This window comes from Macaca thibetana, chromosome 15 (genome assembly GCF_024542745.1).
Source record: "Macaca thibetana thibetana isolate TM-01 chromosome 15, ASM2454274v1, whole genome shotgun sequence".
Taxonomy (NCBI): Eukaryota; Metazoa; Chordata; class Mammalia; order Primates; family Cercopithecidae; genus Macaca; species Macaca thibetana.
The window spans coordinates 74,033,791-74,045,682 of record NC_065592.1 but is presented as its reverse complement, the minus strand read 5'-3'; the positions used below and the strand labels follow the sequence as shown (position 1 = coordinate 74,045,682).

Below are 11,892 nucleotides of genomic sequence, written 5' to 3'. Positions count from 1 at the left end.
GAGCTTGCAGTGAGCTGCGATCTGGCCACTGCACCTCCAGCCTGGGCAACAGAGCGAGACTCCGCCTCAAAAAAAAAAAAAAAAAAAAAAAAAAAAATTACAGTCATCACAATTGGTTTTTAAAAGCTCATTTGTGCTCCTTTGTATAGTAGTAGTAAAGTTTCATGGGTTTGTTCACTTTCCAGTATTTCTCACTGACCAATTCCAAAGAAAAAGAGCCATTTAATAGAGTGAACTGGCCACTGGCTCTTGCTATATAAATGTGAGCCACTGCTTCTCACTGGCTGTATCGAAGTTCATCTTTTTTTTTTTTTTGCTTTTTTTGTTTTTTGGAGACGGAGTTTCACTCTTGTTGCCCAGGCTGGAGTGCAATAATGCGATCTCGGCTCACTGCAACCTCCGCCTCCTGGGTTCAAGCGATTCTCCTGCCTCAGCCTCCCAAGTAGCTGGGATTACAGGCATGCACCACTACGTCAAGCTAATTTTGTATTTTTAGTAGAGACAGGGTTTCTCCATGTTGGTCAAGCTGGTCTTGAACTCCCGACCTCATGTGATCCACCTGCCTCAGCCTCCCAAAGTGCTGGGATTACAGGCGTGAGCCACCATGCCCAGCCCTGCTTCGAAGTTCTTTAAAAGCTAACCTCACAGCCAGATACTTGGATAAGTCATCTACAGTGGCGTTACCAGAAGTCTTTATGTGTCTTGTCTGTGCACTGTCATCTTTTTCTGTAAGTGTGGGATGAGGCCTAAATACTAATTCAGTTTCACTAGTGCCATCCATTACTGGATCAATTTCCATTGCTGCATTGTTATTATCAAGCTCAAGCCCAGAATCATCAGTTGTTTTGGTCCGTTTGTTACTAGGGCCTGCTTCCTGATTGCTATGTGTGGAGGCATTACTACAGTGTGAAGTGTCACCATTATCTTCTGCTTCACTATCATTTTCAATCTGTTGTTTCTTGCGTCGCTGCAGTCTGTTCATAGCCTGTATCTTCAGTCCTTCCTCAATGCTGTGACTGAGTGCTTGCTGATTATTGTGCTTGCTGATCCTGGCTAATACTCTATCTTGATGAGTTTCATACTCATCATGACTTGGATAAATTGTGCTGATGAGGGCATCAAAGTCTGGGTCTGGCCTTAGTGATCTTTTGGAAACTAGTTTTTTCCGACAGGTAAGACATTCTCTGTTGCCACTTCTAAGGGCTATGATGATGCAGTCTGCACAGAAAGGATGTAAACACTCCTTTGTAGTCATGGTGTTCTTCAACATTTCCAAACAAATTGGGCACGTTAATTCACTGTGTAGACTTCGAGGTGAAACCACAATTTCTGTTTTTCTTTTCTTTTCTTTTCTTTTTTTGAGACAGAGTCACTCTGTTGCCCAAGTGGGAGTGCAGTGGCGATATCTGCTCACTGCAAGCTCCGCCCCGTGGGTTCACGCCATTCTCCTGCCTCAGCGTTCCGAGTAGCTGAGACTATAGGCGCCCGCCACTATGCCCGGCTTATTTTTTGTATATTTAGTAGAGACGTGGTTTCACCGTGTTAGCCAGGATGGTCCTGATCTCCTGACCTCGTGATCCGCTCGCCTCGGCCCCACAAAGTGCTGGGATTACTAAAGGCGTGAGCCACCGCGCCCAGCTGAAACCACAATTTCTAAGCCATGTGTTACTGTCTCCTGTAAGAGTCACTGGGGTGTTCATTGTAACTCATATAAACTGAGTTCCCATGTTTTGCTTAATGGTTGAGTTCCGTTTGTCTGCACAGCCTGAGACATTGAGGCTCCTGCCTCAGCCCGGGGCTCCGCTGGCCGAAGCCAGAGCGAGACTCGACTATCAGCCGCCGCGGCCGCCGGCGCCGCCGCACAATATGGCCAGCCGCAAACAGCATTTTAACACAAGCCTCCAGGGTTTCAGGACACCCGCCTCTTTCCCTACGGATACCAAAATCTGCCCATGTCCAAGTCCCTAATATACTCTGGTGCGTATACTATGGTGTCAAATTTGTATGTCCCAAATACTCTAAATCTCTAGGTTATTTATAATACCTTAATACAATGTAAGTGCTATTTAAATGGTTGTGATACTGTTTTTTTATTTGTATAATTTTTATTGTTGTATTCTTGCTTTTTATTTTTATTTTTTCTGAACATTTTTGATCTGCAGTTGGTCGGATCTAGGATGTAAACTGCAAGTGTGGCAGGCCTACTGCACTGTTTTGTTACTGGAGGGAGTGAGGACACACCTGCGGACTTGAGCACCTTCCCATTCACCAGCTGCTCCACCGGCATACTCTAGTTCAGGTCTCCCCACAACCCTCTGAGTTAATATTTCTTTCCCCATTTTAAAGATGAGAAAATAAAGCCTAGACAGTTTAACTTTGCTTCTGTTTTGAAACTAGCTGAGAGACGAATTAGGGTTTGTACCCACGTCTATCAGCTTCAACCTTTATGCTTTTTCTTCTGTACCCCAGTGCCTGTTAAATTTTGGAAATCCCAGAAACAGCCCACAAACTTGGGTTAATCTCCTTAGAGATTTTGACAATGTCCTTTGAGAACCCACTGCACTACAGAAACACAAAACCCTTTGCATATTAATGTCATTGAATACATTGTACCATTGAGACCTGAACCAATACTTTTAGATATGTAAGTTAGAAACAGTAGCTGCTAGGTGTAGTCAGTGCAAAAGTAATTGTGGTTTTCGGCAATGAAAGTAGTGGCAGGCGGGTGCAGTGGCTCACGCCTGTAATCTCAGCACTTTGGGAGGCCAAGATGGGCGGATCATCTGAGGTCAGGAGCTCGAGACCAGCCTGACCAACATGGAGAAACCCCCTCTCTACTAAAAATACAAAATTAGCCGGCCGTGGTGATGCATGCCTGTAATCTCAGCTATTCGGGAGGCTGAGGCAGGAGCATCACTTAAACCCAGGATGCAGAGGTTGCAGTGAGCTGAGATTGCACCATTGCACTTTAGCCTGGGTGACAAGAGCAAAACTCCGTCTCAAGACGGAGCGAGACAGAGTCTCAAAAAAAAAAAAAAAAAAAGTATCCGGACGTAGTGGCAGGCGCCTATAATCCCAGCTACTTGGGAGGCTGCGGCAAGAGAATCTCTCAAACCCAGGAAATGAAGGTTACAATGAGCTGAGATTGCACCATTGCACTTCAGCCTGGGTGACGAGAGCAAAACTCCGTCTCAAGACAAAAACAAAAACAAACAAATCTAATTTTAAAATAAGCTTGCTCTCAATGGTAATATTTTTTTTAAGTGGTAAAGAAAACTAAAAAAAAATAACAAAAATCTCGAGCTCCAATCAATCTAAAGTCCAATAACCTCTCTCTCTCTTTGGAAACAGGGCCTTGCTTTGTTGCCCAGGCTGGAGTACAGCGATGCAATCCTGGCTCACCACAACCTCTGCCTCCAGGGCTCAAGCAATCCTCCTACCTCAGCCTCTGGAGTAGCTGAGACTACAGGCACACACCACCACACCCGGCTAATTTTGTTTGTTTGTTTGTTTTTGAGATGGAGTCCCACTCTGTCGCCCAGGCTGGAGTGCAGTGGCGCAATCTCGGCTCACCTCCACCTCCCGAGTTCAAGCGATTCTTCTACCTCAACCTCCAAAGTAGCTGGGATTACAGGCATGCACCATTATGCCCGGCTAATATTTGTATTTTTAGTAGAGATGGGATTTCACCATGTTGGCCTGGTTGGTCTTCTTGAAGCTCTCCTGAGCCTCAAGTGATCTGAGCCCCACTCTCATGCCTAACCCCAAAGTGTTTATTTCAGATTTTTTTTTTTTTTTTTTTTTTTTTTGAGGATTACAGGCAAGTGAGCCACCACTCTGGGCTATAGCTGGGTTATCATTTTTTATTTTTTAGTAACCAGACTCGAATATGGACAAATGGGATTACAGCTTTTATTTCAGATTTTTACCAATACAAGATAATGCAGGAATAAACAGCTGCATATATAAACCTAACACATATTTCTGCGTTCACATTCAGAGAAAAACAGCAGTGAAACAAAAAGTGGCTTTAATCAAAACGGTATTGAAGAAAACCAAGCATACAGGAAAAGACTTAAGAGAAAAATAATGAATAATCAAGCAGACTAAGCAGGACCGGGATTAGGTGGCGGGAGGTGGAGGTTGCAGTGAGCCAGTATCACACCACTGCACTCCAGCCTGAGTGACAGAGCGAGACTCTGTCTTAAAAAGAAAAGTAAACTAAGCAGTAAAGCTGCCCAATAATTAATCCTCTTGCCCTAAATGTCCCAATCAAAGTTACATTGACAGAAATTGTTTTCTCAGAGACTGGACTCTGGCTCTTCCTGTGTGCCATCATGGCAAAGTTAGAAGGAATCAGGACGCAGTACAAGAATGGCAAGCTCTCTTAGTCTGCTTTGTATTGTTATAACAGAATGCCACCAACTGGTAATTTATTTTAAAAAGAAATTTATTTCTCACAGTTCCGGAGGCTGGGAAGTTCAATATCAAGGTGCCAATGAGGGCCTTGTTGGATGGGCAAGAGATAGGGAGAGGAAGTGGTGTCAACTCTTTTTTTTTTTTTGAGACAGAATATCTCTCTGTCGCCTAGGCTGGAGTGCAGTGGCACAATCTCGGCTCACTGCAACCCCTTCTTCCCGAGTTCAAGCAATTCTCCTGTCTCAGCCTCCCTAGTAGCTGGGACTATAGGCACACGCCACCGTGCCTGGCTAACTTTTGTATTTTTAGTAGAGACGGGAGTTTCACCATATTGGTCACCATATCCTCCTGACCTCAGGTGATCCACCCACCTCGGCCTCCCAAAGTACTGAGATTATAGGCGTGAGCCACCGTGCCTGGCCCCAACTCAATTTTTTATATCAGAAGCCCACCCCCTTGATAACTAACCCACTCCAGAGATAATGGCATTAATCCATTCATGAGTACAGCCCTCATGACACAATCACTTCTTATAGGCCCCACTTCTCACCAGGCAAACAAAATGATCAGAAATTCAAGTGATGTTTCCAGACAGGCTCACAAATCTTAGGCAGAGTTAAGATTGAGGTGAAGCAGAGAGGATAAACCAGACACAGTACCCTGTAAAGTCAGGGCTGTGGAGTGGGGTGGATCAGCGTTGGAATCTCAGATCTGCCAATTACAGGAATTATTAACTTGGGCCAGACATTTAAACTCCTTGACCTTCATTTTTCCACATTTCCTCATCTTAAAATGCAGAATGATAATAAATCTTCCTCAAAGTTGTTAGAAGGATTAAACGTGATATGGGATAGCTTCCATGCAGAGTAAAGCGGATGGTATGGAGTGTGGTGTTCAATAACTGATAGCTATTAACCAGGAAACACAAGAGGCACTGTGGTTTGGCTTCAGAGGCTGAAACTAGATAGACCTCAATCCCAAGGTTCACAAAGGGGATGTAGGTGACAGTGGTGAGGGTCAGACCATGGGAGGCTAGGTCTCAGAAACCAGGGTGACCCATGAGACCCAGGAAGGGTGAGAGGACACAGGGGAGCACAGCCATGGGTTGAGTCCAAAAAGTAGATCCTCAACAGAAACTCCTCTAATTCCTTTGATTCCCCCCAAAAGCCCCCCAGAGCTGTACAGCTTTTACTTAGCTCCTTTTATAGGCATTTCCCTCTTTCCTCCAACTATGTTTGCCTAGATTATGTGTCATGTTGACCAAACTTTCAATGTTTATTTTCTGCTTCCTGAATAGTATAAAGCCTTATTCCAGAAAGAAAATATAAATCTTTTGTTTCCTGGGAGGAGTAAGAGGAACCTAGATTCCTTCAGAAAAGTACGGCAGCTCTCTTGATCATCTCATCATATCAAATTTATCCCCATACTCCCAGGATCCTACCTTTTAATTTATTTTATTTTATTTTGAAATAGGGTCTCACTGCATCACCCAGGCTGGAGTGCAGTGGCACAATCATGGCTCACTGCAGCCTCAACCTCCCATGCTCAAGTGATCCTCTCACCTCAGCCTCCTGGGTAGCTGGGAGTACAGGCACACACCACCACACCTGGCTAATATTTTTATTTTTTTGTAGAGACGGGGGTCTCCCTATGTTGCCCAGGCTATTCTCAAACTCATGGACTCAGGTAATCTTCCTACCTCAGCCTCCCCAAGTGTTAGGATTATAGTCATGAGCCACCACGCCCGGCTTGATGCTACATTTTAAATGCTTTGTGAATCTATACACTTCTTTAGACTTCACTATCAAATGCCTTCATCTTTTGCTAGACTCTCAGTCATCTCACTGGGGTCTGCATTTCCACTTGTGCCCATGCCCATCCTCCATTTTCAGCTAAGTAATACTGCATTATAAAAACCAAAATTTGACTGGGCACTGTGGTTCATGCCTGTAATCCTAGCACTTTGGGAGGCTGAGGTGGGTGGATCACTTGAGGTCAGGAGTTCGACATGGAGAAACCCCACTTCTACTAAAAATACAAAATTAGCTTGGCATGGTGGTGCATGACTGTAATCCCAGCTACTTGGGAGGCTGAAGCAGGAGAATCGCTTGAACCCGTGAGGAGGAGGTTGCAGTGAGCCGAGACTGCATCATTGCACTCCAGACTGGACAACAGGAGCAAAACTCCATCTCAAAAAAACACCACCAAAAAAAACATAATTTGAGCACATCTCCCCCTGGCTTAAAAAATTTCTAATAATTTTCTTCCCACCATCTTGGTTCCTGTGGAGGTCTGCTGGGAACAGGACTTCTAAAAGGAACTATGTCTGGAAAGCTGTGGTCCAAGGTTATTTTTGCCGGCTATAAGCGGCGTCTCCAGAACCAAAGGGAGCAGACGGCTCTTCTTAAAATTGAAGATGTTTATGCCCGTGATAAAACAGAATTCTGTTTGGGCAAGAGATGCACTTATGTATACAAAGCAAAGAACAATACATTGACTCCTGGCGGCAAACCAAACAAAACCAGAGTAATCTGGGAGAAGGTAACTTGGGCCCACGGAAACAGTGACCTGATTCGTGGCAAATTCCGAAGCAATCTCCCTGCTAAGGCTATTGGACACAGAATCCGAGTGATGCTGGACCCCTCAAGGTTTTAAACTAATGAAAAGTCAATAAATAAATGTAGATTTGTGTTCTTGTTTTTTTTGTTGTTTTGTTTTTTTTTGAGAGGGTGTCTAGCTCTGTCACCCAGGCTAGAGTGCAGTGGCACGATCTTGGCTCACTGCAACCTCCGCCTCCCGGGTTCAAGCAATTCTCCTGCTCAACCTCCTGAGTAGCTGGAATTACAGGCACGCGCCACCATGCCCGGCTAATTTTTTTGTATTTTCGGAGAGATGGGGTTTCACCATGCTGGTCAGGCTGGTTTCAAACTCCTGACCTCGTGATCCACCTGCCTCGGCCTCCCAAAGTGTTGGAATTATAGGCATAAGCCACCACACCTGGCCTGTGCTCTTGTATTTTTCAGTGGATTAAAAAACTTACTACTGTAAAAAAAAATTCTAATAATTATATTATCAGGATGATGTGGTCACAATTCCTTTTTTTTTTTTTTTTTTTTTTTTTTTTTTCTGAGAGGGAGTCCTGCTCTGTCACTCAGGCTGGAGTGCAGTGGCGCAATCTCAGCTCACTACCACCTCTGCCTGCTGGGTTCAAGCAACTCTCCTGTCTCAGCCTCCTGAGTAGCTGGGACTACAGGTGTGAGCCAACACATCGCGCTAATTTTTTTGTATTTTTAGTAGAGACAGGGTTTCACCATGTTGGTCAGGCTAGTCTCGAACTCCTGACCTCATGTGAACCACCCGCCTGGGCCTCCCAAAGTGCTGGGATTACAGGCATCAGCCACCGTGCCCAGCCAATGTCACAGTTCTTTAACATTGCCCACAAAGTCCTATATGATGTGGCCAGATTCATCTTGGCAACTCTCCTCTTTGCTCAGAATGCTGCAACAGCACTAACCTTTTTTCAATTCCTGTAAGTTTTCGAGCTCTGTTCAATCTCAGGACCTTTGCACATTACATTCCCTCTGCCCACAAGGCTCACTTCACAACTTTTCACCTAGCCAGTTCCTCCTTCAGTTCTCTCATTAATTTGTAACTTATTCATTGAAACCTACCCAAATTTCCCAAATTAGGTTATGTCTTTCTGTTTTATACTTTTATAACACTCTGTACTTTGTCACGGCTGCACTTATGACAATTCTAATTAAATAACAGTTGCTTGGCTATGTGTGGTGGCTCATGCCTATCACTATGGGAGGCCCGGGTGGGTCACTTGAGCCCAGGAGGTCGAGGGTGCAGTGAGCCATGATTGGCACCACTGCACTCCAGACTAAGTGACAGAACCAGACCCTCTCTTAAAAAGAAAAAAATAGGTTGCTTCACTATTCTCAAAAATCTAGCTCTTTAATTGACTATATGCTTCATAAGTCCAAGAACTTATATCCAAAGGTATAAATCAAGCACACAGCAGAGTTTAAGGCACATAGTGGGGACATGGTAAATAATGCATGTCCATAATCACCCATATTGCATCGTCAATCATGTCTATGTGTATATGCACGTGAACACTAAAACATAGAAAACTAGAACACAAAAAAATTAGCTGATTTCCTGCATTCTCCCTGGAAGTTGGGGGTTGTTCTTTTCCTACTTAGCTAGTGGGAGAGGGACCCAATAGCTAAGAGACTAATTACAGTAAATCTTCTCCATGTCTGACCCTGAAAAAAATGGCCTATCCATATAAAAAGAACGTGTCAACTAAAAAAGATAAGGAAAATCAGTCTGACTTTGGCTATCTCTCTATCAAAATTCAATGACCAACATGGTGAAACCCCAATTCTATTAAAAATACAAAAATCAGCCAGGTGTGGTGGCATGTGCCTGTAATTCCAGCTACTTAGGAGGCTGAGGCAGGAAAATTGCTTGAACCAGGGAGGCGGAGGTTGCAGTGAGCTGAGATCGTGCCACTGCACCCCAGCCTGGGTCACAGAGCGAGACTCCATCTCAAAAAACAAAACAAAAACCAAAAAAAAGGCCGGGCGCGGTGGCTCAAGCCTGTAATCCCAGCACTTTGGGAGGCCGAGACGGGTGGATCACGAGGTCAGGAGATCGAGACCATCCTGGCTAACACGGTGAAACCCCGTCTCTACTAAAAAATACAAAAAACTAGCCGGGCGAGGTGGCGGGCGCCTGTAGTCCCAGCTACTCAGGAGGCTGAGGCAGGAGAATGGCGTAAACCCGGGAGGTGGAGCTTGCAGTGAGCTGAGATCTGGCCACTGCACCCCAGCCTGGGCGACAGAGCAAGACTCCGTCTCAAAAAAAAAAAAAAAAAAAAAAAACAAAACAAAAACCAAAAAAAGATATAGGAACTTAGCCTTCAGTAATGTATCTTCAGATATAAAATAAACAGACTGAAGAAAATGAGTGAAATGTCAAACATCTATTTCCAGTTATGATAGGCTGGTTTATTCAACCAATGTGCCCAATGATAATGACTAAAGGTGCTGAACAGGCTGCGCACGGTGGCTTGCACCTGTAATCCAAGCACTTTGGCAGGCCGAGGCGGGCAGATCACCTGAGGTCAGGAATTCAGCACCAGCCTGGCCAACACGGTGAAACCTCGTGTCAACTAACAGTACAAAAATTAGCCAGGCGTGGTGGCGGGCACCTATAATCCCAGCTATTCAGGACGCTGAGGCAGCATAATCGGTTGAACCCAGGAGGCGGAGGTTGCAGTGAGCGGAGATTGCGCCACTGCACTCCAGACTGCGTGAGAGAGTGAGACTCCATCTCAAAACAAAACAAAAAAGTAAAATAAAATAAAATAAAGATACTGAATAAAATATAAGGCACATTTCGCAAAACATCAAGTTGTTGATAGTAAAAAATTATTAGGGTAAAGGCTAAGAGAATGTGAGAACCCAGAGAAGCAAATGGAACAGAAGAGCACAAAAGCTACTCTTGCCCTGAGGATATCTGCCAGTCAGGCAACATCTAGTTGTTTTTGGTAGCCTCACAGGGCATGGAAACAGCATCCATGGAAACAGCATCCAATGTCTAGGGCTTTCCATGGCAAAAACGCTACTAGATGACCCTTTCTATATTAAGTTGGGACTCCATAGGCTATGCCCTAAGAGTGAAGGTGGACCAGCATCTCAGAACATTGGGAAAGGTTGCTTTTGCATTGACTATAATGGGAGTGGGGAGGAGGCAAAGAACATTTTTAAAATTCCATCTTTGGTAGGGTGTGGTGGCTCACGCCTGTAATCCCAGCACGTTAGGAGGCCGAGGCAGGCGGATCATGAGGTCAGGAGTTCAAGACAAGCCTGGCCAACTAATGAAACCCCATCTGTACTAAAAATACAAAAATTAGCCAGGCATGGTGGAGCATGCCTGTAGTCCCAGCTATTCAGGAGGCTGAGGCAGCAGAATCGCTTGAACCTGGGAGGTTGCAGTGAGCCGAGATTGCACCACTGCACTCCAGATTGGGCAAAAGAGTGAGACTTTGTCTCAACAAATAAATAAATAAAATCCCATCTTTGAGTAGATGTGGTCACTGGGCAGCTTTCGCCCATGTTTGTAACCTGCATTTGCTTTGACCCAACGAACTTCAACCCATGAAAGCTAGTCTCAGACTGAAAGGGCTTCAAGGCACCTAGCAGAAGCAAACAAAGATCTTCTCCAAAAGAAGCCACAAGTACTTTTTCTCATAAATACTTTTTCAAGAACAAAAAGTAAACACACAAAGAAACAAGACACTATGGGTGTGCTGGCATGCACCTGTAGTCCCAGCTACTTGAGAAGCTAAAGAGGATCTCTTGAGTCCTGGGAGATTGAGTCCAGCTTGGGCAAAATGAAAAGACACCATGGATGATACACAACATAAACATCAGGCAGCAGAAAAAAAGAACTTGAAAAAGGCCGGGCATGGTGGCTCACGCCTGTAATCCCAGCATTTTGGGAGGCTGAGATGGGTGGATCACCTGATGTCAGGAGTTCACGACCAGCCTGGCCAACGTGGTGAAACCTCATCGCTACTAAAAATACAAAAATTAACCAGGTGTGGTGGCAGGCGCCTGTAATCCCAGCTACTTGAGAGGCAGAGGTAGGAGAATCACTTGAACCCAGGAGGCAGAAGTTGCAGTCAGCCGAGTTCATGCCATTGCACTCCGGCACTCCAGCCTGGGCAACAGAGCAAAACTCCGTCTCAAGAAAAAAAAAAAAATTAGCCAGCTGTGATGGTGCACACCGGTAGTCCCAGCTACTCAGGAGGCTGAGGCACAAAAATTGCTTGAACCTTGGAGAGGGAAGTTGCAGTGAGCCAAGATTACACCACTGCACTCTAGCCTGAGTGACAGAGTGAGATTCTGTCTCAAAAAAAAAAAAAAAGAAACTTGAAAAAAATTCAGACACTGGAATTATCATAATACAGATTACAAAATAATTATGATTACTATGTTCAAGGAATAAAATAATCCAACCATACCAATTAGCAGGAAACAGGACAGAGAAACATGTTGAAATGGTCTATGTATATGGAATCAGCAACAAGTGGGGGAAACTGTAGAGTTAAAGGCCCCAAGTTCTTTATTTTTTATTTATTTTTTTTGAGATGGAGTCTCGCTGTGTCGCCCAGGCTCGGGTGCAGTGGCGCGATCTCGGCTCACTGCAAGCTCTGCCTCCTGGGTTCACGCCATTCTCCTGCCTCAGCCTCCGAGTAGCTGGGACTACAGGCGCCCGCCACCACGCCCGGCTAGTTTTTTGTATTTTTAGTAGAGACGGGGTTTCACCATGTTAGCCAGGGATGGTCTCGATCTCCTGACCTCGTGATCTGCCTGCTTCGGCCTCCCAAAGTGCTGGGATTACAGGCTTGAGCCACCGCGCCCGGCCCCACGTTCTTAAAGATAAACCCTTTCA

General features: G+C 45.0%; 2 protein-coding genes across 2 annotated transcripts; one reads left to right on the top strand and one right to left on the bottom strand.

Annotated features, from left to right (window-relative positions):
- Positions 1 to 505: 505 nt before the first annotated feature.
- LOC126937172 (E3 ubiquitin-protein ligase RING2-like) lies at positions 506 to 1,369 on the bottom strand (the record flags this gene model as incomplete). The annotated part of the gene is made up of 1 exon (XM_050760524.1): positions 506 to 1,369. A coding segment is annotated over one exon (783 nt), but the record flags the coding sequence as incomplete, so codon positions are not given.
- A 4,439-nt stretch (positions 1,370 to 5,808) lies between these two features.
- On the top strand, positions 5,809 to 7,074 carry LOC126937305 (60S ribosomal protein L35a-like). Its single transcript, XM_050760705.1, has one exon. The coding sequence runs from the start codon at positions 6,742 to 6,744 to the stop codon at positions 7,072 to 7,074; it is 333 nt and encodes a 110-aa protein (XP_050616662.1). The 5' UTR covers positions 5,809 to 6,741.
- Positions 7,075 to 11,892: the final 4,818 nt, after the last annotated feature.